Source organism: Miscanthus floridulus, chromosome 9, assembly GCF_019320115.1.
Source record: "Miscanthus floridulus cultivar M001 chromosome 9, ASM1932011v1, whole genome shotgun sequence".
Lineage (NCBI taxonomy): Eukaryota > Viridiplantae > Streptophyta > Magnoliopsida > Poales > Poaceae > Miscanthus > Miscanthus floridulus.
The window spans coordinates 18,621,582-18,647,055 of NC_089588.1; the positions used below are offsets into that span (position 1 = coordinate 18,621,582).

Below are 25,474 nucleotides of genomic sequence, written 5' to 3' on the forward strand. Positions count from 1 at the left end.
ATTTTCTCTCCTGAAGATCTATTTATAGAAAGAGTTGTCTTTTAGATTGTGTTGTCGGAGAAGACAAAAATATGTGTTAAACTTTTTAGCTATAACGCTGTCTAAGAGGAATGGATCTTATGTTTTTTTAAGCTTCGGTTGTTGGAGACCGTCTCAGCGTTCCCGATTCCCGCAGCTGGGCCCATTGGAAAATGCCGTGGGGGGCAGGGCGTTCGCCGCTCGAGAAGCAGGGACACGTCGCCCGCCCGGCCTATTAAGCGCACGCAGCAAGAGATTCGTCTGCCTAATCAACCATTAGCCGAGCGAGGGGAGCAGCGCACTCGCCATTTGCCTCCGCAGCCGCCGCCTCCGCCTCCACCTCCTTTCCTTGGAGCAGAAGAAGAGGGGAAGAGCCGCCGCCGTCGCCGTCAGGATGCATTCCACCAACCTCCTGCTCGAGGAGCCCATCCGGATGGCCTCCATCCTGGAGCCCTCCAAGCCTGTAAGCACCACCGCCGGCGGCGCGATCCCATCCCCTTCCGCCCCCCCGCCCCCGCCGCTGTCATGTTCAGATTCGTTTCGTTGCTGATTCGGCCGAGATCGGTCGACGGACGAACCCTACGTACTACCTCTACTGAGAACTGACTAACTTTTTTTTTCTTTTCGTTCGGTGTCGGGCGGATGGATCCTTGTCTGGTTGATCTGGAGCAGAGCTTCTTCCCGTCGATGACCAAGATCGTCGGCACGCTTGGCCCCAAGTCCCGCTCCGTCGACACCATCTCCGCCTGCCTCAAGGCCGGCATGTCCGGTAACTGTTCACTCCCCGTCTCTCTCTCTCTCTTAATGCCGTCCCGAGCTTGCAGTCTAGCACTGGAGCTGATTTGTCGGTTGGTTGGTCTGTTTGGTTTCCTCCTCCTGCGACTGCAGTCGCGCGGTTCGATTTCTCGTGGGGGGACGCGGCGTACCACCAGGAGACGCTGGAGAACCTCAAGCTCGCCATCAAGTCCACCAAGAAGCTCTGCGCTGTAAGTTCGGCTCTGAACGAATGAACGAACCAACCAGCACTGTGCGCCACAACGGCAATGTGCTTTCCTCTTGCGCGACGGAGCTGACAATTGCTTGCATCCCTCTCTTTGCTTACCACAGGTCATGCTCGACACCGTGGGCCCGGAGCTGCAGGTGGTGAACAAGAACGAGACCCCGATCTCCCTCGAGGAGAATGGCACGGTCGTTCTCACCCCTCACCGCGGCCAAGAAGCCTCCTCCAGCTTGCTGCCCATCAACTTCTCTGGACTCGCCAAGGTCAGCACGTGCTGATGATGTTACTCATCAGATCTAATATCCTATGCTAGTTGACCATGCCCTGACTACCAACTTTAGATTTTTTGTTAGTCTAGTCTTGTTTCCACATCACACAGAGGAGAAAACAAACAAAAAAAAACTTTGTTCCTTGCAGGCGGTGACACCAGGGGCAACAATATTCGTGGGGCAATACTTGTTCACTGGCAGTGAGACTACTTCAGTTTGGTTGGAGGTAAAAATGCTTTGGCATGCTGTACCTTTAAGCGTTTTGTATGTTTCATTTCATATGTCTTTCAGTAGGATTATGGTTTGCTCTCGGCATTTTCTAATAAAAAACTCTTTTTGTCTACCTGATATAGGTTTCTGAAGTTAAAGGAGATGATGTGGTCTGTATAATCAAGAACACAGCCACCTTGGCTGGGTCACTGTTCACACTGCACTGCTCCCAGATTCACATTGACTTGCCCACCCTGTCTGATGAGGATAAGGATGTAAGCATCTACTCTCAAATTGTGATTTATATATCCTTGTGTAATTGTTGCCTTGGAATCGTCTCCTTCCTTTCAGAGTTTCACCTTTAGCAACATGAAAATGTGGGGACGGAACTTGATTTGTTGTAAAGTTGAAGCCCTGTCCTTTAGCCCGTCCTAAGACTTACATGCATGAGTTGCTTTCAGGTTATCAGAAAATGGGGTACTCTGAATAAGATTGACTTCCTTTCTCTGTCTTACACTAGACATGCAGAGGATGTGAGGCAGGTAAACTACTTGCATTGTGGCTGCATTTTGAGTTATTTTGTTTGTCCTCTCTGATTGCTATGCTTCTAAGCAGTACCTTTATTCTGTTTGTCCTCTCTGATTTGCTGTGCTTCTAAGCAGAACAATGCTTAAGAAGAATGCTGTCAACAGTGCTAATATTTGTTTGTTGCAACACAGGCACGGGAGTTCCTGTCAAAATTGGGCGATCTAAGCCAAACTCTGATTTTTGCCAAAATTGAGAATGTTGAGGTATTTTCAAGTAAATCTTATTACATTATTAGCTAGCTACCATTTGTTTGCCCTTCAAATACACATACACTCCTTATTTCTTTGCAGGGCTTGAGCCATTTTGATGAAATACTGGCTGAGGCAGATGGTATCATTTTGTCAAGAGGGAACCTTGGAATTGATCTTCCACCTGAGAAGGTCGGTTACCTATACTAATATTTTAGCAGTTGAGAATAGCACAATTTTAACGTCTGGGCTTAAGCCTCAGTGCCTTTGTGGCCACATAATACACCCCCTCACATGTGGGCTCCATCAGACCACCTAGAGTACTATGTGGATTTGAAGCGGGTCAGGGTCACAGTTATTTTTTTTCCTTAAAATTGTGCTAGCATGGTCTTATACTCAAGACTTTTGACTGTTACCAGAATTGAATTGAGTTTCATACCTGCCAGTTTACCGAAAATGCTAAGGCGTCGAGAAAAGATATGACACAACACACATGAACCTTAAATTTACTTCTAGTTTAGTATATTCTCTGTCTCGTTTTGGGTGCAATAATTGTCCATATTTTACTAGTTTATTTAGCCATTGATCTTTATCACTCCAACTCTCCATATTACAGGTCTTTTTGTTTCAAAAATCTGCTCTTCACAAGTGCAACATGGCTGGAAAGCCTGCTGTTGTCACTCGTGTTGTGGACAGTATGACTGACAACCTCAGGCCTACTCGGGCGGAGGCAACTGATGTGGCAAATGCAGTACTTGACGGTAAGTTGTTAAATTTTTTTGCTGCTTTTCAAAAATCTTGGGTATACTCGGGCTCTTTTAGCCTGATATGCAGCTGGTCCTTAGTGCACTAAAAAAGGGCAGTTCAATCATGACTCACGATTGTTTTAATTGCAGGGAGTGATGCCATTCTCCTTGGTGCTGAGACTCTCCGAGGTTTATATCCAGTTGAGACTATTTCAACAGTGGGCAGAATTTGTGCTGAGGTGAAATTTCTGTTATGATTTCTAGATAAAGTTGCATTTTCAACAATTATTGTTACTTCATTGCAAATTTGGCGTCTTTTTTTTCGCTCTGCATCTGACTTGTTGTCATCGATTTAGTTATACATGTTTGCCAATTGTCTTACAGGCTGAGAAGGTCTTCAACCAAGATTTATACTTCAAGCGAACTGTGAAATATGTGGGAGAACCCATGACCCACTTGGAGTCCATTGCTTCCACAGCGGTAAGATCTATGTGCTTCTCAGATTCCAGCCTTTTTTTATTAATGTTTGGAAAACACAGAGTTTGTAGTCTAAGATAGTTATGTTACTACTACTTTTTAGGTGCGAGCTGCTATCAAAGTTAAGGCTTCGGTGATCATTTGCTTCACCTCTTCTGGACGGGCTGCAAGGTCGGTAGAAACGAATATGCTTATACAGGGTTGCAGTTAGTGGGAATTAATCTCATGTATATCTATATGATCTGCAGGCTCATCGCCAAGTACAGGCCCAGCATGCCTGTTCTTTCTGTTGTCATTCCTCGTCTGAAGACAAACCAACTGAAATGGAGCTTCACTGGTGCTTTTGAGGTACGTGAACTCCAATATTCTTTGTGATCTTTCCTGTTAGATGTTTCCTTTTTATGCAATGCGGACATTGTCTATTATTAGCATGCTGATCATTTCTTTTGTGAATGGTAACATTGGTCTTGTGAAGTTTCTCTTGTAGACATTGAACATGTCATGCAATGCTTAAAAGAGACATATTACTTTGTTTGAGAAGAATTAATAACCTTGAATGCTTTTTTGTTTGAGAAGAAAGCCTTGTACTGATATTTGGCACCATATAACTCATTTGTTGTTTTTTTTCTTGCAGGCAAGACAATCACTGATGGTTAGAGGCCTCTTTCCGATGCTTGCTGATCCTCGGCATCCAGTAAGTAAACAAAAGTTTTTCAGTTCACTACTTTGTGTATATGCAAAACATACTAGCTGGATTTGCCCACATGTACACATGAGCATCCCATTTCTAGCATCGTTGGGGGTGGAAAGATTTTGCAAGTACATCCCTGTTGCCCTTGTACTAGCATTTTCTTTCAATTCATCTATGTTGATAAGATGTCCTATGGAAACTTGATGCTTTTCAGTAAGTAGTATGAGGCTGCTAGGAGCTACAGATATCCGTCTTTATATTAACATAACAATATTATCATACTACAAATTTATAGTGTACTCGCTTCCATCTGTCTGAGTATGTAAAATTTTGTATGTCATAAAAGGTTCGAAGGCAAGAACACTAGAATGCAATTCACTGCACTTCTAAAACAAACATGGTCTGATAGCATGGTTAATCAAAACATATATCCATTTTCTTTAAAAAAAAATCTCTGCTGGTTTATTTGTCTATATAACTTATCGGAGAAGGCTAGGGACCCCTAGTACACTGAGAAGGCTTCAAGTGACAATCCCACTTAGCTTCTTGTTGCACCCTAGACCTTTATTTATTATGTCTTGGTCTCCTGAGCAGAGACAAGTTTTTGTTTGCCGTGTTTTTGTGTAATTTCTATTGTGTGCTGTAAATTGATTTGGTGTGATTGTCTGGTTACTTGGTATTAATCAATCTTCATTGTGTCTTTCAGGCTGAATCAACCAGCTCTACAAATGAGTCAGTTCTAAAGGTTGCTCTAGACCATGGCAAAGCCTCTGGTGTGATCAAGTCCCATGACCGTGTCGTTGTTTGCCAGAAAGTGGGAGATTCATCAGTTGTGAAGATCATTGAGCTGGATGACTAGACCCTTGTCTACTAGGGCATATTTTGCCGATTTTTTACCAGGCCGAAATTTGTTGGCTATGTATAATCCTCTAGCTTTACAAATGAGCAGTTTTTCCCTATGGTGCCATCATAGGACTTGCTTAGCAATTTAAAACTCCTACGATGCAGTTGGAAGTTGTCAGATTATATGCCACCTAAATGGACAGTTGGGATAATGAAATCATACTGTACCCTTTAACCTGAGCCTGTTTTTCGTTTTGTTTCTCATCGCATCTGTTTCTATTGCGCGTTTCCTCCTTTAAGTCCAACTACTGATTTGCCCCCATTTCCTAGACCTAGTAGCTTTGCCATATTTGATGAAGTTTAATTGGGAGAAAGTTTATTAACACACTACTATTCTGTCTGTTTTCATGGACGGTGGTCAGTGGCCAATGTGAATCAACGCTTTTAAATGAGTGATCATAGCCATCTAGATATAATTAAATGGATGGTTCAGTTATTTTGGAGTACCTGTAGCAAAGCATGATTTTAAATGGGCTTTGCAAAAAACAATTGTGTTGATGATGCATTCAAAATTTTCAAAGCGTATTTTTCTAAGGATCTTCATCTTGAGATTATTACTTTCAAATATGATTGGTTCTTTGCTCCTAAGTGGCAGAAAGAAAGATGCCATTGATTTTTTGTTGATATCTCTACCCATGGTTTAGTTTCAGATGTTGTGACCTACCTTAGAAAAATTCACAAAAGGGTTGCTAGAAAAATTCACAAAAGAAGGGTTGCTAGAAGAGTCTGACAATCTGTTTTCTGAAATGGAAAAGAGTAGATGCACTCAACTTAGTATGCTATTGCATAGAGGTGAGATAATCGAGGGTTGGGGCTTGCCTCTCCAAAATTGATGAGCAGAGCTTCTCACTTGAGGCTTCCACCACTTTGTTGATGATATAAGCCTTTTCAAAGGAGGATTATAAGCACCAAGGTGAAGTCCCTGCCTGAAAAAGTACCATCATTTTTATCAGGAAGTCGAAAAAAGAGCACACATGAATTGGAGAGCCTTTTCAAAGGAGGATTATAAGCACCAAGTGAAGTCCCTGCCTGAAAAAGTACCATCATTTTTATCAAGAAGTCGAAAAAAGAGCACACATGGATTGGAGAGCCTTTTCAAAGGAGGATTATAAGCACCAAGTGAAGTCCCTGCCTGAAAAAGTACCATCATTTTTATCAGGAAGTCGAAAAATGAGCACACATGGATTGAAACAAATTCTCCACTGTGCCAGGGCCTGTTTGCTTTCAATCCAGACAGTTTTGCTTGGCCCTTCATGGGCTCCTAGGCATTGGATTTTGTGAGCCTAGGGTGGAGATTGCTGTCTGGCAGGCTTTGAACCAAACAAACCCATTGTCTCATGCTCTAATTTATTAATTATTAGTCACATTCTATTGTCTCCTTTTATTTTATGAAATTCTTTAGTGAAATGCATGTTCTGAGTCCTACTTATACCACGGCCGCAAGCAGTTTACCATTTTGCTACATAATATATTAAGAAATTCAATAATCTGAAACTACTGATCTTTGAGTTTGAGATGATTACTATTTAAGCTTTTGTTTCCTCCTGTCTTTGTTCACAGCATTTACTGTTTGTGATTCCATGCATCAGGTAAATCTAACATATACCATCTTCCATGGATCAAGAGATTAAAAGAAAACTCAAACGAGTGCATTACTGTTTGTTTGGTATATAATATAATGATGATACTGGAATAACCAAACTCAATGCATTCATCTTCTACATTGCTTATCCTTGAGATGTTTTTGAAGGTATATTCTCTGTTGATGCATCAGGAGCGTGTGTTCAGGCATATGCCTGCTGCTTCCACTCAAATGCTTGTAATGCCATAGCAATGAACTGAGAGTTTGTGCTCCTCTGCAAGCAACTGCAGTTTCTACCGCAACAGCATCCAACAGAGAATGAAATCTAGAGCTCCAGTGATACTACAATAGTATTACTACTGTAGTAACAGCATTATTACTAGCATAATCTAAATGTGAAAAATGTAATATACAGTTCCATAAAAGGCCTTTGAAATTCAGCTGAAAGAATGCATGAGTATGGCTCCAAGGTGGCCAGTACACAACATCGTGGAGAGTTCATAACTATTTATCCCGATCAATCAACAGCTCTACAGAAAATTCAATCTTATAGTACAAGCTTGGTCATCTTGGCCACCAGTTCTACACAATTTTCTGGTAAACTATCCTACTCTTTCTTTCGTTTGAACATCCTAGCCAGATAAAGAATAAATGACACCAGCCACTGCCAGAAAACAACAAGGTAGTTTGCCTTCTTTGGTTTCACTTCAGGTCTTGGTCCAAAGAGACCTTTGTAGAGCTCCTTCTGCTTCTGGTACAAAGCCTTGTCTTGTTCTGCGAGCAAACGAAGCTCCCGAAGGATCTCCTTGTCTTCTGGGGAGTACTTCTTCGCTTTCAGGAAATCTTCCCTCGCTGATTCTGTCTGGCCAAGTTCAGATTTAGCTTTTCCTCGCCTGAACAGTGCTTTCACATTACTTTCATCTTCTGACAAAACCTGAAGAATATGGTTACAAAAGAGATCATCCATCAAATAGTAATTTTTTCCTTTTTTTCAGACAAAGCAGGGTAATTTTATATTAGGACCATGGGATTGTTCAATTCATCAAACATCATGAGACCAACACCTTTTTGAAAAAGGGCTGAAAATGTGCAAATCAGCTGTTTGATAACTGTAATGCAGAATCTTGCATGTTGATATCTGAATTCATCTTGGTCATGTGAGCCTAGTTGCTACAGGTTTTTTTAACATCATTTAAAAATTGTCATGCTTTTATTGTCTGAACATACAATCATGTATAGTTTTTGCGAAGGTCTATGTAAAGTCTTATACTGCAAAAATGTACTCATGAATGTAAATTGTGAGTTGAAGACTGAATGTATTCATGGGCATGGTAGAGTATCATACAATGCTGCACTGCGCAATAGCTTCATCAAATCTCTTCAGTTTGATCAGGCATGCAGCCATATTGAGATGGCATGGATTTTTCACAGCCAAGGCCATGTCTCTGTACTTTCCAAATAATTGAAACATGAAATCATCTCCCATGTATGCAATCGCCTGTAAAAGAGAACAGGTCAACTGAAATCAGAGTATGCTGATAACTTTAATCATGTCCAAAGTATAGATGCCACTAACCATTTCATATTGCTGCATGGCCTCCTCAAGCTTCTTTTCTTTGAAATATGCATTGCCCTCAATCTTTCTCCTGTCTGCAGCTGCAACCCTCTCTTCAACTGTCATGTCACTTCGGGCTTTACCCTGATTCACAGTTTATCATGATTTGGAAGTTCCCAACTTGAGAAAAGTAAGTAATGCTAACCGATATGAATAATCTCAGCCTACTCTTCAAAATAATAATGATTGAAGCGTTATGTGGGCTGGAGGCAGTAGAACTTTGTTTGCCTACCTCTTTAACATCATCGAATCCAATAAGTTCAACTTCATAAACAAGGTCTGCCATTGGAGGGACATTTGGGAAAGAAAAGCTTCCTTCTTTGCCATAGCCTAGCTCCCAACCAACATGCAACAATGCACGCTCCCCGCTTTTCATGCTGCCAACACCAATGCCTAAACCAGACATTTGTTTTTTCTCTGTTGACGGAGGAGAAAGCTTTAGAAAGTTACCCCATAGGCAATTATCACTGATAAACACTGTTGTACTATTGAGGTTGCCCATATGATTCTAAGATAGTTACCAAGTAACTGTAGGCTTACTGGCAATGCAACATAAAAAGGGTGCAAATGAGAACTAACTATGCACATTTCACTCTTTCATCTTACAACATATTAAACCATTAGTAGCAGGCATGGCAAGTTACTGGCAGGATAACTGGTTATACAGAATAGTCACTAAGAAGTAAGAACCATCATCATTGTAGTAGAAAACCATAATAGCATGCAAAGTAAGCTGTTTGAATTTATGAAATTGATGGGTGAAATGCATGAAGCAGAGCAAAATTGAGTATAAAATAAGTGAAGTGATTGTTGCGGCACCTTTTCCAAGTACTAGTTCAATTGGATGTTGTTCTTGCCAGGTATCCTCAAATTTATGCGATGATCCTTGAACCCATGCTCTATAGTGCACTGCAACACCAAGTTTAGAAAAGAAAACAAATAATTCACTGGTGTTCTCATGTGTGCTAAATCAAAATCCATGTGCATGCTTCCACCCGATAGTAAAAGGACGAATAAATTAGCGTGTGGTGACTGAATTAGGCCGCTTTGGACAAAACAGGAACTAATCTGAAGTTTTGAAATTTGACATAATCATTAGACCAACAAAATCAATAGGTGTTGTTGTATCAGTACTCCCCAAACGAGAAAAGAGACGTGGGTCACTTTGGGTAAATAGAAAAATTATGAAACCTGATGTTTGAAATTTGACATCAGCATTAGGGTTAGAAACTGAATAGGTACCGGCAAAAGATACTGGCACTCAATGAATGCAAAAGAGTAACAGGAAGGTGTAAACACTATAAACCTCCACAAGTTTACATGCCAAGGTAGTTTCTGTCTTTTGGTGAGAAAGCAGCCTAAGACCAGATATAAAAGAGAATTTGTTTAGATAGGTTATTTGCACGCAGTGTGAACAACGCCATAAGCATCTCATGACCATGATCACTCAAACAAAACACATTCAGGATATCATTATTATAGAATAAGAAACAGGGCAGGCACAACATATTAGCATATATCCTAAAATTCGACATCCGGAGCATGAGCATATGGACCGAACCACTTCCGCCATACTCACCAAAGCACGTCGCGAACTTCAGGGGCTTCCTGCCATGGCCTTCTTTGATGACTTGCTTCTTAACCTTGTCATGAAGCACCTCCATGTCAGAGGAAACCACGGGTGGGGCGCTGCCATCCTGGGGAGGTTCAGAATGCACGAAAGAAGCCTCTTCCACTGTGATCTCGTTATCACTGGAGCCTGAAAATCAGAAAGCAGCAGAAGTCAGGAACCAGGAACTCTCCGTCTTGACACAGATCCCGAATTTTATCGTCGAGCCACACTGCAAGTCTGCAATTCAGGAAAAAGCGCAGTGCTAGTGCGGCAGCGGTGCACTCCAAATTGCCAAGCCGCGGGTGGGATCCGAAACTGCCTCGCTGTAAAGTACTAGCTGCCCCCAACTTGCTCTGATCTCCCAAATGGCCAGCCAAATTCCCAACAGAAAGTAAGAACAATTCAACAACACCCAATTCACTGGGCACCAGCAGCCACGCGTGGGTGCGAGGGGTGGTGGTCCCCGCGTGCGAGGAGGGGACTCACCAGCGGCGGGATCTGCAGACGGCGCCGCGTCTTCTTCGACGACAGCCATGGGTTGCGGTTGCGGGTGGGCGGAGCGCGGACGGCCAGCGGAGACTTTTAGACTGCGGCGCGGCGGGTCGGGTAGTGAACTTGGGCGGGGCCCCCTCTGGAGCCGCTTCCCGCAGCAGCAGCAGCAGCAGCACGGAGCTGGGTGACCTGCGCTCCGTAGCGCTTCCTTGATAAGCTACGGAGAAGCTGCGGTTTTGGTTTGGGCTTCTGCTGTGCTGGACTATTCGATCAAGGAAGATGGGCCGTACGAGACATTAATTTGAGTCTTCACAACTGATGGACCATCTCTTAAAACACGAATCCTGCACCAAACACTCTCCAAACACTCTTGTCTCTTAATTGGCCACGTCACCTCGTACTTTCAACCTTTTGACGGTTGAAAAGCGAAAACTCCAGCTACATTTCCAAAGCCTTCTTTCCGAGCGCAGCCATCTCCGGTCACCCCCCTGCGTTCGACCTCCCTGGCTAGGGCCTCTCCCCGCCGCCGCAGCCATCATGCACAGCCTGGAAGATGGCCTTGCTCTCGTCCGCGGCTCGACGACACCCGTCCTCCTCCTGGACCTCGCCCCGATCGTCGTGCTCATCACTTCTCCCTCTCCCTAGATCTCGCGCTCCTCATGGAGGCGTGGAAGACAAGTGTCGGTGTTTCGAGTTACCACCGACGAGTAAATTTCTAGTGTTGCGCGTCAGGCTCGGATGATGTGCTTAGAGGACACGAGGTTTATACTGGTTCGGAGAGAAAGTCCCTATGTCCAGTTCGTCGATGCTGCTCGTGTTACTTAGCACTAAAAGTTTGTTATAGGGGTTACAAACGAGCGAGGGAGGGAAAGGATCCCAAGTCTCTGGTGAAAGGAGTGATTGGGTGCCGAGAGCTCGATCGCTGCTCGGCTGTGCGTTCGTGTCATGCTCTTATGCGGATCTGTATCGGATCTTGATGGGTCGATTGGTTCGGGATCCCCTTCATGGGACGTCATGCTTTCCCTTTTATAGGCCAAGAGAAAGCGCGGGTTATAGTGGAGGAAAATGAGAAGAACGAGAGAGAGGAAGGCCTCCAGGATCATCGGGTCCTTCTTCTCCTTCATGCGGGTCTCGCCGACCCTGTAGATGTTAACAGGGACGGCTCCACATCGCGGTCATGTCGGTCACTAGCACCATGCGCAGGCATCATCCGCCGGTCATGGCGCTCCACTACGTCCTAACGAACGTCGTGGTGAACTGACACGCCTGTCAGTGTTCATACGAGGGTTAGTTAGAACAGCACCGGTACGCCCAACGTTGTTCTTGATGTGAATCCTCAGGTATGGCCTATCGTGGCTGCGAGTTACATCGGGACGTGTCGGTCTCTTCCTTGGTGTCAGAGTTTTGACCCAGACCCATACGCTTGGACCTGGAGTGGTCGGCGGCGGTATGGGTCCCCGTCGAGCGAGACAAAACCCACATCCAAGGGGTCTAGCGAGGCGGAGCCTGCGGTCTTGGGGTTAGGCAAGGCGGAGCACAAACCTAGGGGTCGGGCGAGGTAGAGCCCACAGCCTCAGGGTCGGGCGAGGCGGAGATCGTGGCCTCGGGGTCGGGCGAGACGAAGATCGCGGCCTCAGGGTCGGGCGAGGCAGAGCCCACCCTCAAAGGTCGGGCAAGGCGGAGCCCATGCACCTGGAGGTCGGTTGGAGTTGTATGCATGCTCTTGACTGCTCGGTTGAATCACTGTTGATGACCATTAGCTCCTCCTCTTCGGGTACCCTAGTATTGGTCCCCGACAGTAGCCCTCGATGCTTTTTACCCTTGACACCGTTGTAGAGAGCATGGAGTAGGAGAGCCTCGACATAGGGATCACATTCATGCTCGAGTCCCTGGACCATGCCACGGGCGCATTGCGTGACGTTGTTGTTCCCTCCGGTCGGGTATGATTTGGTCCTGCTTCTTGCCCTTTTCTTCCACTATATACTTTTTGTATCCTAACCATCGTCTCCCTACAGTCCCTTATAGCTCACAACCAGGGACAATCTCGGTCCCTTTGTCAATAGAAGGAAACCTAGGATCGCCTCGTTGAGGAGGCGCGGCTATGCGGGGAGGTGACAGCTTAGCTTGCCGCCGCCCAGCAGAGTGTGTCGAGCTGACTCCCCTTGCCGAGGAGGTGGCCAATCTTCGATCGTGGGTAGACGAGGCCCGTTGGGATGCTGATGAGGCTGAGAAGGCATTCGAGGCCCTATCGGCGAGGTCGCAGAAGGATGATGAAGAAGTCGCCAGGGTCAGGAAGGAGCAGGTGAGTTGCTCTAGAAGGACGCCGAAACCCACCAGCGGATCCTTGACCTTCTGAGCAAGGTTGAGAAAGAAAGGGATCTGAGGCTGGGGGCCGAGGAGAAGCTCGTGGCCCTAGAGAAAAGGGTGAGCCTAGATGTCACGGCGGTCACTCGGCTGCGCAAGGAGCGGGATGAGCTAATCCAAACCACGAAGAGGCTCCACTCGGAACATGGCGTGGCTCGCCAGGAGCGTAACCAGGCTTTCCGAGAGCGTGACCAAGCCTGCCAAGAGTGCGATGATGCATAGCAGAAAGTCGGCTCCCTCTAGGCCAAACTTGAAAGGGAGACGACCCAAAAGCTGGAGGCCAAGAGCCTTTCTACCGGGTTGGTTGTGGATCTCACCGAGGAAAGGAGAAAACTTTAGGCGAAGAGTGACAAGCTCGGTATCATGAGCGCCACCCTCGGAGTGGTCTACGACGACCTTGAGGTGGTGTGGTCGGAGGGGACCAGCTCGCTCGTGGCTCATGCCGTCGAGATCACGGCCTGGGTACGCCAGCATGAGAGGAATGTCCTTCGCGCCAGGGTCAATCAGTCCTTCGCGATTGCTCGTTCTCATTATGGAGACAAAGCCCGCACCTAGGGGGTCTGGCGAGGCGAAGCCCGCAGTCTTGGGGTCGGACGAGGTGGAGCACAAACCCAAGGGTCAGGCGAGGCAGAGCACAAACCCAAGGGTCGGGCGAGGTGAAGCCTGTGGACTCAGGGTCGGACGAGGCGGAGATCGTGACCTCGGGGTCGGGTGAGGAGGAGATCGCGGCCTCAGGGTTAGGCAAGTCGGAGCCCACCCTCAGAGGTCACGCGAGGGGGAGATCGCGGCCTCGGGGTCGGGTGAGGCGGAGCCCGCGCACCTGAGGTCGGTTGGAGCTGTAGGCGCACTCTTAACTGCTCGGTTGAATCAATGTTAATGACCATTAGCTCCTCCTCTTTGGATACCCTAGTATTGGTCTCCGACGACAAGCGCTTGGGGCCGATGCTAGACACGCGTGGCGAGGCGGTGCCCGAGCGGTGGACCAATGGACAAGCCTTGTACCACGGGTGTCGCCGCAGAGTGATGATCGTCGAGCCACATAGGGAATTGTCTGGGCGAAGCTAGGTGCATATGGTGTAGCACTGCTCAAGGGGTGGGCCAAGCGGATGGGCCTTACGGTGAGGGCGGCATGTGGGTGAGCTGCAGCGTCCCGACGTCACCGTTGTACGCACAGCTTGGGGGTGCCCATATCTAGCATGACGGCTCTAGGACGCAGTGGTGTCCACGGCGCGTCCGAGGAGCCCGAGCACGCGCCCACCTTTGTGTGCTGCGCGAACTTTCATGGCCCAGCAACGCAAAGTTCCCGACAAGCAGCTGTGCGCCTGGTGCGCTAGATGGGCATGGCTGACGCTAGAGTAGCTGCTCGATGAACGCCTCCATGGTGTTTGATGCTTTGCGTGCCACTAGACACAAAGCGGCAATTGCATAAAACATGCCATAATTTCACACCATGTGCAAAGCCTTGTTCACGCTATATTCAGATAACAGGTACACAGCACAAACCGTTCCTCTTTTATCTGTTGTTAGGTGACTTTCTTCATAATCCATCTCCTTGTTGCAACGAATTGGCATGGATTTGTGGATAGAATGTCTTGGTGATTGGCTCCACAATATTACTGAGAGGTCAACGGGCTCAAGCTTTTGCCTTTAATTGGCTACAAAAAAGATCTATTGTTTAGAGCATGGCAGTGCGAGAAAGAAGATTTCTACACTTTTAAATGCTGATGAAGTGGTAATAGATAAAAATGTAGAATTTCAAGTTTGTGTAAATGTCCTTTCAATCCTAAACTGAAGTAAGAATATAATCTCAGTACCACTCATCTAACATTCTGGTGAATAAGTAACACATATTGATAATCGATAATTTATGAGAGAGAGAGAATATGCACTAATTCTAGGTAACTATAACTCGATAGTGAGTGTGTGAGAGAGAGATAAAGTTAGTAGCCCCTCTATGAAGTCAATGTTTGCTCAGCATTGAAAATTATTACGTGTGTTTGCTGAAAGGAATAATTTAAGATTATATTCATTGCTGACTTATTTTCTGCTTATTTTCTCTGCTAATAATGTAGCTCATCCTGGTAATTCTTACTTGCATGGTCGACATTGGCAAACCAATTAGATACAATCATATAGAGTCTCATTTAATTTTGTTTCCTGAGTTTTAGCAATACTCCAAACTAGATTTGGGCTTAGAGGTGCTGCATTTACTGCTACTAATCCATTATTTGTATAGAGACCATATGAATATTCTTGTTGCTTTGCTGGGATAGAACCTCTAAGCTATTCATATGTTAGCATTCGATTCATAGGCCTGAACAAAAAATAAAAGACAGATTTGGAAGAGAATTGTTATGTAGCCAACACATGGACGGTATTGCCCTTGTAACAGAATTTTGCAGCCCCCTATGTGTATCTTCATGCACTGCCTATGGTACTGTCCATGCAGTGCACATAGATTGAAATTTCTACTTATATATAGTAAGTGGGTACTTAGCAGTGACCTTAGATTTTAGATTATGCCATTATAGTATAAAATGATATTAAATATATAAAGATGTTCTTTGCCTCCTGACTACTAGACAGTAAAGCATTAAGAATTTCTACCAAATTGATCTAAGTATTACATTCAAATTTAATTACAGCTTAAATTTCAGATTGAATATTACTGCTAGGATGTTAATTGCAGGCTTGTTGAAGATTAGGGCCAATGGGGCCAGGATGGAAGTGGCGAATACAACAATTAACAACAGCCCCACACCAATCAAGCAAACTGCTCCTCGCCCTCTTCATGGCCTATTGAAGTTCCGAGGCTATGGATAAAATTATCGTTCAACAGCAAAACCGCACAAGCTTCAACAGCTGAAGATGTCCTTTGGTATGGTAGCCACCTAAAACCATAGTGACTCTCAACTGGGTTTCTAGCAGAGATTTTGTGCTGTAAGGTGCCACAACATGCAGTAGAAATTTGTAAAAGCGCCTATTATTCTTTCTCCTTGACATACTCCAAGAAATAGGGAACTATCTGTACTCAGTATGTGCAGTAAGTGTTATGGGTCATTTACTCGTTAGTTTTGAAAGTCAAGTTATCTGTATTCAGTGAAGAGATTCTGATAGTAGTTCCTCTGATCTGTATGTGCACATACTATTTTCAAGTCTGTAACAACTGATGTCACAATAATAGTTCAATTCATGAACCCAATGTTTGGTTCTATCAAGCTTTGTAACTTCTCCATGTGACTAACACCAGAGATCTCAAAAAGCAATACCTAACAGGCTTGTCTATTTTCAACATCCTTTCAGTACGATTGATTGCTTCCTTCTTAGAGAATCTCAATGTTAATGTGACTCATTTTTTCAGAATTGCAATAATGAAACTGAGAGACCAGATTTCATCAGCCAAGTGGCACATGATAAGCAAATCATTTTCTTGGCAAATATGGTAAAAATGAATATGATCATATCCAAGAGTTACTTAACTCTTTACAACATGTAGCTAACCATAATCTTTTGGCTTTACCTTGAACCACCGGGCCATTGAAGCACATGAATTTTTGTGAAATTTTAGCCACTTAATAATTGAGAATGACTGGTATCCCTGTGCAAATAGAATTTAACATTTTCTATTTTATCAAATACAACGGAATAAATATGAGCCCAAACAAATGTCAATACCCCATATGCCCATTTGCAGAATAAACGATTCATCATCCACTGGCTAGGACTCTCGAACAAGGGTGTGGCAAAGCCGTGCCTGTGTTTCTAGTTAATTTGAAACGAGCCATCAGACGGGCGCAAGTGAAAATAGCTACCTTGTGCCGTTAGCGTTCTAAAAGTTATTGTCCATATATAAACCATGTGTAGTACAGCACTTTAGAACATGCTGGATCCATTTGTTGTGAATATTTAGATAAATTTCTTCTGGGTGTTGAGAATTCTGGAAATTTTGTGGTTGTCTATCCTGACACCTAATTACTTCATTCTGAGTTTGGTAGGACCCTGTTAATGGTAGTGCACATTGTGTTCTAGCACCCTACTGGTGTGGGAAGCTGGGGAAACAAAAACTGACGGCTGTCATGTCCTCCTAAATGTTTTAACATTTCCTTCATCATTCATGAAACTGATTTTTTTTTAAATATCTGATTCCAAAAAAAAAAAAACTTGCACCTGGAACTATGAAATCTTTAAAAACAACGCACCAGATCCACTCTAATCTCTCGTTTCTCTTACTCACCCACATCCAACGGTCCGTTATTTGGATCAAACCTCAATACTCATCACGCACAGCCTCCACCCCGCGCGCGACTCCCTCTCCGTCCCCCGACGCCTCCTCTCGCGCGACCCCCTCGCTCCCCCGACCCCTCCTCTCCCACTCCCACTCACGGACGACTCCTCTCCTCTCCCCCACGGGACGAACCTCAGGGCAGGGCGCTGCCGGCCGGCAGTCCAGGCTCGACTTCTCTTCCCCACGGGCGACTCCGACTCCTCCTCTCACCTCCCTTCCCACGCGCGCCTCCCCAGGCTCAAAACCCTAGCTCCGGCCGTCGGCAGTGCGGCGGCGATGCCTGCTGCTGCGGTCCTCTGGAGGGCGCGGGCTCCAGGCCACGGGAGCAAGCGGCGGCGGCGGCACGCGCGACTCCGACTCCGACTCTCCCCTCCCTGCTCCATCGCGTCGCACACGCCGCTCCTGCCCCTCGCGCCTCCCCGGGCTGCTGCTGCGGCGCTCCGGCCGAGGACTGATGTGCGGTTCTGTTGCAGGCTCTGAACCCCTCCGGTCTGGTGCGCAGCGGATTTGGCTCCAATGGGGAAGTCTCCGGTGAAGTGGATCAAGTCCGTGCTCTTCGGGAAGAAGTCGTCTTCGCGGTCCGGCTCCACCAAGGCCAAGGATTTATCGGTGCGTTCTTCTTCTTCTTCGGTAGTTTCAGAATGCTGTTACGATTTCGATTTTCTGAGTGTGCCTCAAGTCCAGCTAAGGAGTAGGGATCTGGTCTAGCAATTGATGTGAGTAACAAAGGGTATGCTGCTGCCGGGAAGGAGCCCACGTTCTCCAGGAGCTCTCCGGTGAAATAGTGGGCTGTGTATCGAAGACATTTGCAACCAGCTTACATGCCATACAACTTCTTCACTTTCTGACTGAATTCTATGACAATAGATATGAACTGGAACCTGAAACCATTGTTTCTGGTTTTTCTATTTGTGATAAAAATATATAGAAGGAAAACAGATTTCTAATTTAAATGCAGATGCATACTAATGAAAATGACAACGCAAGTTATTTTTCTTACTAACAACTTACTTGTACATTGAATTCGGAAATGAGCATACAGGAAGAACCAAAAATCTAAATTATATTCACTCACCAAAAACTTATTTCGACCTATCATGTTTCTGCATTTGTATAAAAAATTCTGACTAATTTTGGATGTCTAATCAGGTGGATAATGCAGGTGGATACCAGGCATGAGCAACATACAAATGGACGACATACTTGAAACTTTAGATCCTGATGAAGAGCTGTTTGGGAACAGGTATATCTGTACAGGTTGACCCTGCAATAGATTATTATTTCCTTTTGTATTCATGCTAAAAAGATCAATGCTCTAATATACAGTGAAAATAAATCCTGCTTTTGTTTTTAGTTTTATTGTGGCAAGGATTAAATCCTGATTTAGTTCAGTTTCTTTTATCTTAGGATTCTTGTGGAGCTATAAGGATCTGATGGAGATTAATCGGTATGTATGACCATAGCAGCTCATATAATTCCTGAGACTGACCAAAACATTATTAAATCTTATTGCAGTTAGACAAAACCGACTTCTGTTGAAAAAAGCTATGTGCTGATTAAAATAAGCAATCATTCTATTTCTTTATTGAACTCTACTGTGAAGATTCCAAAAAAACTAAGCTTTACGGTGACAAAAATTACTTAAAGTATTAATCAAGTGAGGTATTTCTTCCTCATTATGTTTCAATAAGACATTATCTCCTGCTGTCTTGCTTAATTGCACTACATCTGAAGCAACCTCAATTTTTTTTAATTTTTAATTTTCATTATTTTGACTCCTCTTATGGTTGATTAACTTGTAGTGCAGTGGCATTACTGTTCCAATATCACTACTTGTCACAAGTTGTCCTTAAATATTCGTGATATGTCATCTTGTCAGGCTCTTTTAAATCTACAAAAGAGGCAATGGACAAGATCTTGGCTTCGGAAGGAACTATTATATTGGCTCTTTTAAACATTGTGTTTTCATTTTGTTTGCAGCCATATCTTGTTCATGTCAATACTTTTTCTGAAGAAAGTCTTTATGCTCACATATTTTCTTGTTCAGTTAACCATAGCTTCCATACTGCAAGTACAAGCTCCGCGTGATACCCCTTGAAACAGGAAAGGAACAGTCCTTTGTATTTCTTGTTAACAACAAGAGGAAGATCTATCAGGTAGTTATATCGAGCTTGTGTTTGATTTCAATTTGTTTTTCTTGTTTTTTTTTTCATCTGGACTCACTTGCCTGTTCAGGTTAAGCAAATTAGGCATGGCACAGAGGTAAAGATCGACTTGACGGTGATGGAAAGTCTTCTCTTTGGCCACAATATTTCACGAGTTTATGACCTCAAAGGCACTTGTTTTTTCACGATGCGTCACTGCCCTGGTCCAGTGATTAAGAAGCAAATCATGGTGAGTTGGCCTCTTGAAAATTTTGGAGAGCAATTTAGGTTAGCTTTCCATAGATCTATTTGGACAGTAATTATTTAAGTTCTTGATATCTATTTTTGTAAATGACACCACCACACAATAATGTTGTTGGTCATTTGGTCCTTATGGCAACAAGGCCAGGAGACATAATTTTTGACAAAATTTAAGGCACTTTTGTTGTTGCCGTTTTTGTAGTGTGCTCTTAATCCTCTGCTTCTGTGTTCTGATAGTCCTGTGTTAAGACCAAAAATTGACTTTCCAAAAATTGACGAGGCACTATATTCGAGCGGTGATATGGCAGCGATAGGAAATGCCCTGGAAGGAGAGGACTCTGAGCATAGCTCAGAGGTGTTTCTTTCCTGTTCTTGGAAAAGAGATGGCTGGTATTTTGGTTTTCTTTAATGTGACAGTAAGACATAGCTGCCATATCAAGGTTTGCAGTGTGATTCATCAGAACCTAATTCTGTGATTCGGTTTGCATTTGTGGGCTGATGGTGATGACCTTCAGTTATCTCAAGAAGACTGCATCGACGCTGAGGAGGAGTACCCTTACAGCAGGATGTGTTCACTTAAGCAATACAGTTTTATATATGTATATCCAGTATGGACTATGGAGCTCTGCGCCGCAGAGGACATCTCAATAGAGCAGTAGTTACTAGGCAATGGAATTATATTTGTGACAATTATGTTTGTCTGTGTGAAAAGTGTCGCATGAGTTTCAAGTTGCCTGTTAATAGACTTTTGGTTGTTTGATTTGCATTACCTAATTAAATCGTAGCGTTAGCACGGGCATTATACTAGTCCATATATCATCAGGTTTCTCCACAGAGCGGGACACTATACCTGGAGCTGGAAGCTGCATCCAGGAGTGTGCGAATTCAGGGAGAAGCTGTCACTGATGCCGGTACCCTCTTAGCCTAGCATCTTCCTCTTGTAAACTTGGAGATTTGAAGGACGATAGTCGATAAATCTGTGCACGAGTTCAGCATTATTAGTGTATGGAAATAAAAGGTCCTGTACTTTTCTGGAGCATTGGAATATAGTTTCAGTACAACCATGCTGGAGCATTGGAATATAGTTTCAGTACAACCATGCTGGCATAAATTACCAGTTCCTGGTTTGTCATTTCTCAGTGTACAATAGCAGAATAGCAGGAGGGAGCTGTGGAGTATATACAGCCTTGTTCGAGTTTCTCGTTATGCTGAAACTTGAATCAACAAGGGATCGATAATAATTTGGCGTAACTGTGGCTAGAAATAGAGAAAAATGATGCTCAAGTCAAATCCATATCGTGGCTGTCTAGAGCATGCATCTCTGGCAAACTGATTATCATCAGCTTGATTTTTCATGCAAAACCATATATTCCTTCTTGTTTTATGTCATTTAAGTAAGTGCAATTTTTTTTCTAAAAAACGCACAAGAGCTGCACATCATTACATTAAGAAGAGCATAAAAGTAAAGTGAAAATGGAAGTGAAAAAAGAAGCAAGACCATCCAATAATGAAAGCATCATCTGGAATGATTCTAACAGGAAGGCATCATATGGAACGATGGATTTAACAAACTATTTTAATGATGCATTTTTTCCATAAATAAATGTCAAGTTAAAAGGTTTGATCCGTTTAAATAAAACTAATTGTTTGCTTCTCTTATAATCCATCATTTTCAGCTTATTTTTTCAGCCGGAACAGCGTTTTTCTCTCACAACAAATCAGCCGGAACAATGTTTCGACTTGTTTTTTCAGCGAAGCGAACGGGGCCTAAAATGATATACGTGGGATTAGAAACTTGAACACTGCCATGTTCAACTTTTAACTGAGTATGGGACCTATCGCACATCATGAATGGGACATTCTTCTTCATGAGAATGAACATAATTGTTGATTTGTAACATCTAAACTTCCATTGTAGCAATACGGAAGCAGAAAATAGCAGGAGCTCATGCAACAGTAACAGCAGACAGGTCCCATGTTCTGTAGTCTAACATCAAATAATTTCTTATTGGATACAATGAACAACTTGAGAAACTCAGCTGGTACGAACTCTCAAGTTGCACCTCACAGCTTGTCCTGAGCACCAATGCCTCATATGCAATACTTCGTAATCTTCCAGATGAAATTAATTGTCTTCTGGAAACCATCCCATCCAAGGTGTGTATGGAAAAGACTCTTGTATAAATGGCTGAATGCCCACCTCTGTTCCATAATTTGTTGGACGGAGGGTGCCCAAGTCTTGAATCTTTGAGCTATTTAAGTGGTAGGCCAATCCTCTTCTCAACGTATCACTCAAGAAGATAACCTCCTTGTAAGGGTGAAATCCAAGAAAATCAATATAACCACCAGAGTTATATCTGCCCCTCCTTTTGGTGTCAACAAGAAAATTAATATAACCACCAGAGTTATACTTGCCCCTGCTGTTGGTCTCAATAACATTATCATTGTCTGAGTCCCATTCAAACCTGTCCTCTACCACTGCCTCATTGTTACCATCTTCATACTCAAATCCCTGCTCCTGATTGTTAATATCTTGTAAAGTCCAGGGTCCAGGCCCGTCAATTATTTGACATGGCTGAATACTACATGAATCCTTGAATACCCACTCCATTTTGCCACTCGATTCATCAAGAATATGGATCGAAAAACGGGATGTCAAGTGATGCACAGCACAGTACGCCCCTTTCACTGATTTTCCCAAATAAAGATTTGTGTATGCCATCCCCTCACAATCTAAAGGTGGCTTGATTACTTGATATTTCCCATTGGATAATGATATTCTACAAGAATCAAATATTTGAGAAATATTAATAAACGACAATTGAATTTTCGTTTCATTACTAGGTACAAAGATGAACGACAATGCCAATGAAGTGAGTATTTACCTCATAACAAACTTGTTTTGGCAATATACATAAAGTACTCCCCGCCAATAGACAGAAGTGTCTGGAACATATGGGTGATCCAACCGCATGTCAGCAACATTCCCTGCAGCCTCCCCTTCTTGAACAAACGACCTCTCCTCCCACACCTTTGTCCTTGATGAGAACACATGCAGGATGCAAGGCGACGGTGGCCATTCTAATTCCTCTATTGCAGGGTCTAACTTGTCATTTAAATTCAACATGTTATACCTCACATTGGGTCGTCGGATCTCAGGGATCATGAATACCTCATAATGCGGTGACAATGTGGGGTCGAAGACAAGGTACTCCCTGTGGAAAAAGTGCTCTACGACCATATTTGGGCTTGGGCATGGGGGCAGTGGCGCCGACTGTCGTGTGGCTGGGTTAACCACATACTTGTGAAACAAGAGAAGCCCATTGCAGTGGCCTATGATGCGGGAGCTGAGAGGCAAATAGTCAAAGTTGCCAGATACCGTTGGGCCTTTTGAGGGGCGGGAGAAGAATTCTGACATGCTTAACTCATTAAAGTTAATGAAGATTCCACACACCGACCGTGGGAGGAGGTCCACACGCAGCAGGTTGTGGGCATCAATGATGGTACACCAGGTCTTGCAGACGCAGCGGGATATGGCAAGGTAGCGTGGTGCAAGACGGTGGATGATGTTGGTGAGTACATCTTCAGGTAGCAGGTTTTCCATGCCCTCTGTCGTTCCAAATTCTCTTAAGAAGGCCACTTATTCCTTCATATCCACACAGGCCCCACTTCTATCTGCACAGTGAAAATAAAAAAAAAGATTTTTCTCAGAAACAAATAAAAAAGAATGAAATAAGCAACAATGAGATGGAGTGCGGGTGTTGTGGTGGAGGATTCACTAGTGTGTTCATTGTTCACCCATATGTGAACACTGAAAATTGGCAGCTATTTGTGCAGTCCTTACCACTAATATGCTAGGGGCTCTCAATCCCCTGTTTGAGCTAAGTAACAGTAACAGCATGATTTCATGATAAATCCATACTAAATACTTTCTATATGATGTGATTTATCATATCAAACGTAGAGAAGAGATTGTAGAATCATGATTCAATGATCTGATCATGTTAGCCTAAAACAATTCCACGCAGCGTCATGGTGACAATGATTGTCCCCAGATGGCAGATTGCGTGACCCAATGATCCGATCATGTTTGCCTAAGATAATTCCATGTAGTGTCACGATTCTGCTCATTGTCCCCAGATCAGTGTCCCAAATTAGAAGTCGCCCATGATCTGGGTTGTACATTACCATGGATTGGCAAACAACGCAAACATCTTCCAGAGGCCCATATCAGAATAGCCTACACATAAATTGTAGTGAACATATATATCAGCAGACTAATATTGTATATATCTGCACAGAGTAAATGTTAGCTGTACTAATTGACCAAAAGTGCACTAAGGTCACTCAGTCATTGCAGTTGATAAAACCTACAAACAAAGGATGGCAACTAATTCCAAAAATCAGAAGGAGTAGGATATCTGGCTTCTGGGATGGAGAAGAGACAATAGAGTACCGTATATCCATAGGTTTCCACTCCTGCTGTGGATGTTAGCTATGCCACCGGGGTCACTACAGAACCCAGGAGCAGAACAGCAGAACCACTGACCTCTCAGGACACTGATAACAACCACCAGAAGCACTTGCCAAACATCAGCAAAGATGTGCTCCTTGGCCGGATCGGATCCAGCACGGATATGGACACGCGAACACGGCATTTTTCCACCAAAAAAAAAAAAACTATACGTGGATACGTTTCATCAAATTTTTAAATAAATAAATAACAGTTATAACAAGTACACAGTTGATTGATGGTCTCTGTACCACTGCTCGAATTTGTTGTTGCCATCTACGATCATGGAGGACCGAAGGAGAGAGGAAAAACAAACAAGAAGTCAAGAACCGAATCGAAGAACAAGATTAACAAGACTAGATCGATAGAGGTTAGGGCCGCCGGCCGCCGAACAAGTCGAAGGGGAAGGAACTCACTGGAGGTCGCTGGGCTGCCGCCGAGTCACCACCGCAGGCGTGGCACTGTGGCAGAGCCGCAGAGCACCCTTGTAGTCTTGCAGGCACGTCGGAGCTGCAGATCGTCGCGGGTGTGGCGGTGATGGAGGTCCGTCGCCGGCGGGCCGCGGCACCGGTGTGTCCTCCGGCGGCGGTGGTCGGCGGCGCTAGTGTGGGCGGTGTGCAGGCGGGGTGGCGGCGCAATGCGTCCGGGTCGGGTAGGGAGTAGGGCAGAGCAGGGTCGGATAAGAGGGGTGTTGTTGGGCTGGACTGTATCGTTAAGGCCCTGTTTTGTTTGGAACGAAAATATAGGAGTCTCTATCTCCTATCTTCATTCGCGCGCAATCTTTCTCCACGCACCCTACGCCCATCTCCCTAAGGAAAGAAATGCCCACCCTGCTCCTGTGCCCGCTCGCAGCAGGCCACGCCGCCGCCGCACGCGCACCATCGTCGCCCGCGCCCGCCCGCATCTGGGCGTGCCGCCGGCGGCTACGTAGAGCTGGGGAACCCCGTCTAGCCTTCTCGGTGGCTCCGTGCGTCGCTCCTCGACGTCATCGCTCTCCATCTCTCTCTCGCGCGCGAGGGCACGGGCGCACGCCCACACCTGCACGGGGGCACGGGAGGTCCCATGCGGGCTTCTCCGATCCCCAACAAGTCGGTAGCAGTGGATCCCAAGCGGTCTCCCATGCTTTCCGTGACTATGCCAAGCGAGTCTCATGTCGTGCGGAAGAAAGAAACGGCGCCGCTGCCGCCGTTCCCGCGTGTGCTCCTTGAACGCCGGTTGCAGATCCAGGTGCTCCTCCTCCAAATCCCGTCTCCATCTCCTCCATATCATCTTCTTGTCATTCCCCTTCACTTTCCCTTCCCCTTCTTGATTTTATTTGATGGTTCCAGTGCAGGATGCATCCCGTCGAGCTTTGATTCAGATTCGAGTGCAGGGCACGGCTTCTTCATGAGGTAAACATGGGCGATACATGGAACTCCTGCTTTCCCCCTCTTCACCAAACCCTTTTTCAGTAATATTCATGTTTATTGAAGAAATGTACACGGTATTGCTGGATAGTAAATGCGTTAGTGTTTGA

General features: G+C 44.7%; 3 protein-coding genes and 1 long non-coding RNA gene across 7 annotated transcripts; 2 read left to right on the forward strand and 2 right to left on the reverse strand.

Moving 5' to 3' along the window:
- The first annotated feature begins 273 nt into the window (after window positions 1-273).
- On the forward strand, window positions 274-5,270 carry LOC136481483 (pyruvate kinase 1, cytosolic-like). Its single transcript, XM_066478826.1, has 16 exons — window positions 274-481; window positions 691-787; window positions 907-1,004; window positions 1,126-1,281; window positions 1,436-1,513; window positions 1,641-1,772; window positions 1,959-2,039; window positions 2,217-2,288; window positions 2,376-2,465; window positions 2,890-3,034; window positions 3,170-3,258; window positions 3,404-3,499; window positions 3,600-3,667; window positions 3,745-3,844; window positions 4,131-4,190; window positions 4,894-5,270. Exons 1-16 carry the CDS (start codon window positions 413-415, stop codon window positions 5,044-5,046), a joined length of 1,584 nt encoding a protein of 527 aa, XP_066334923.1. The 5' UTR covers window positions 274-412; the 3' UTR covers window positions 5,047-5,270.
- Window positions 5,271-7,082: 1,812 nt separating this feature from the next.
- On the reverse strand, window positions 7,083-10,571 carry LOC136481484 (peptidyl-prolyl cis-trans isomerase FKBP42-like). Its single transcript, XM_066478827.1, has 7 exons — window positions 10,386-10,571; window positions 9,867-10,046; window positions 9,107-9,196; window positions 8,520-8,704; window positions 8,249-8,371; window positions 8,018-8,170; window positions 7,083-7,606 (listed from the first exon to the last, which is right to left on the reverse strand). Exons 1-7 carry the CDS (start codon window positions 10,432-10,434, stop codon window positions 7,280-7,282), a joined length of 1,107 nt encoding a protein of 368 aa, XP_066334924.1. The 5' UTR covers window positions 10,435-10,571; the 3' UTR covers window positions 7,083-7,279.
- Window positions 10,572-17,074: 6,503 nt separating this feature from the next.
- On the forward strand, window positions 17,075-20,525 carry LOC136481485 (uncharacterized). Of its 2 annotated transcripts, XR_010764725.1 has the most exons (6): window positions 17,075-17,649; window positions 18,190-18,283; window positions 18,448-18,487; window positions 19,088-19,196; window positions 19,276-19,434; window positions 20,269-20,525. It is a non-coding gene; the product is annotated as an uncharacterized lncRNA (long non-coding RNA). The 2 variants fall into 2 exon arrangements; XR_010764724.1 differs by lacking the exon at window positions 20,269-20,525 and having other exon boundaries at window positions 17,079-17,649; window positions 19,276-20,067.
- Window positions 20,526-21,295: 770 nt separating this feature from the next.
- On the reverse strand, window positions 21,296-24,649 carry LOC136481486 (uncharacterized). Of its 3 annotated transcripts, none has more exons than XM_066478829.1 (5): window positions 24,375-24,649; window positions 24,210-24,234; window positions 23,634-23,685; window positions 22,331-23,120; window positions 21,296-22,225 (listed from the first exon to the last, which is right to left on the reverse strand). In XM_066478829.1, exons 4-5 carry the CDS (start codon window positions 23,047-23,049, stop codon window positions 21,571-21,573), a joined length of 1,374 nt encoding a protein of 457 aa, XP_066334926.1. In that variant the 5' UTR covers window positions 23,050-23,120; window positions 23,634-23,685; window positions 24,210-24,234; window positions 24,375-24,649; the 3' UTR covers window positions 21,296-21,570. The 3 variants fall into 3 exon arrangements, with proteins under 3 accessions (XP_066334926.1, XP_066334927.1, XP_066334925.1); XM_066478830.1 differs by having other exon boundaries at window positions 23,902-24,234; XM_066478828.1 differs by lacking the exon at window positions 24,210-24,234.
- Window positions 24,650-25,474: the final 825 nt, after the last annotated feature.

Bases quoted from the DNA above. Each gene is read 5' to 3' on its own strand.
- LOC136481483 (XM_066478826.1), top strand. From the start codon at position 413: ATGCATTCCACCAACCTCCTGCTCGAGGAGCCCATCCGGATGGCCTCC. The intron at 3,668-3,744 runs GTCGGTAGAAAC...TATGATCTGCAG, and splicing joins TCTTCTGGACGGGCTGCAAG to GCTCATCGCCAAGTACAGGC. The intron at 4,191-4,893 runs GTAAGTAAACAA...TGTGTCTTTCAG, and splicing joins TTGCTGATCCTCGGCATCCA to GCTGAATCAACCAGCTCTAC.
- LOC136481484 (XM_066478827.1), bottom strand. From the start codon at position 10,434: ATGGCTGTCGTCGAAGAAGACGCGGCGCCGTCTGCAGATCCCGCCGCT. The intron at 8,372-8,519 runs GTAGGCAAACAA...ACTGTGAATCAG, and splicing joins GATTCGATGATGTTAAAGAG to GGTAAAGCCCGAAGTGACAT. The intron at 7,607-8,017 runs GTATGATACTCT...CATATTCTTCAG, and splicing joins CTATTGCGCAGTGCAGCATT to GTTTTGTCAGAAGATGAAAG.
- LOC136481486 (XM_066478828.1), bottom strand. From the start codon at position 23,049: ATGGAAAACCTGCTACCTGAAGATGTACTCACCAACATCATCCACCGT. The intron at 22,226-22,330 runs GTAAATACTCAC...TGATTCTTGTAG, and splicing joins CAAAACAAGTTTGTTATGAG to AATATCATTATCCAATGGGA.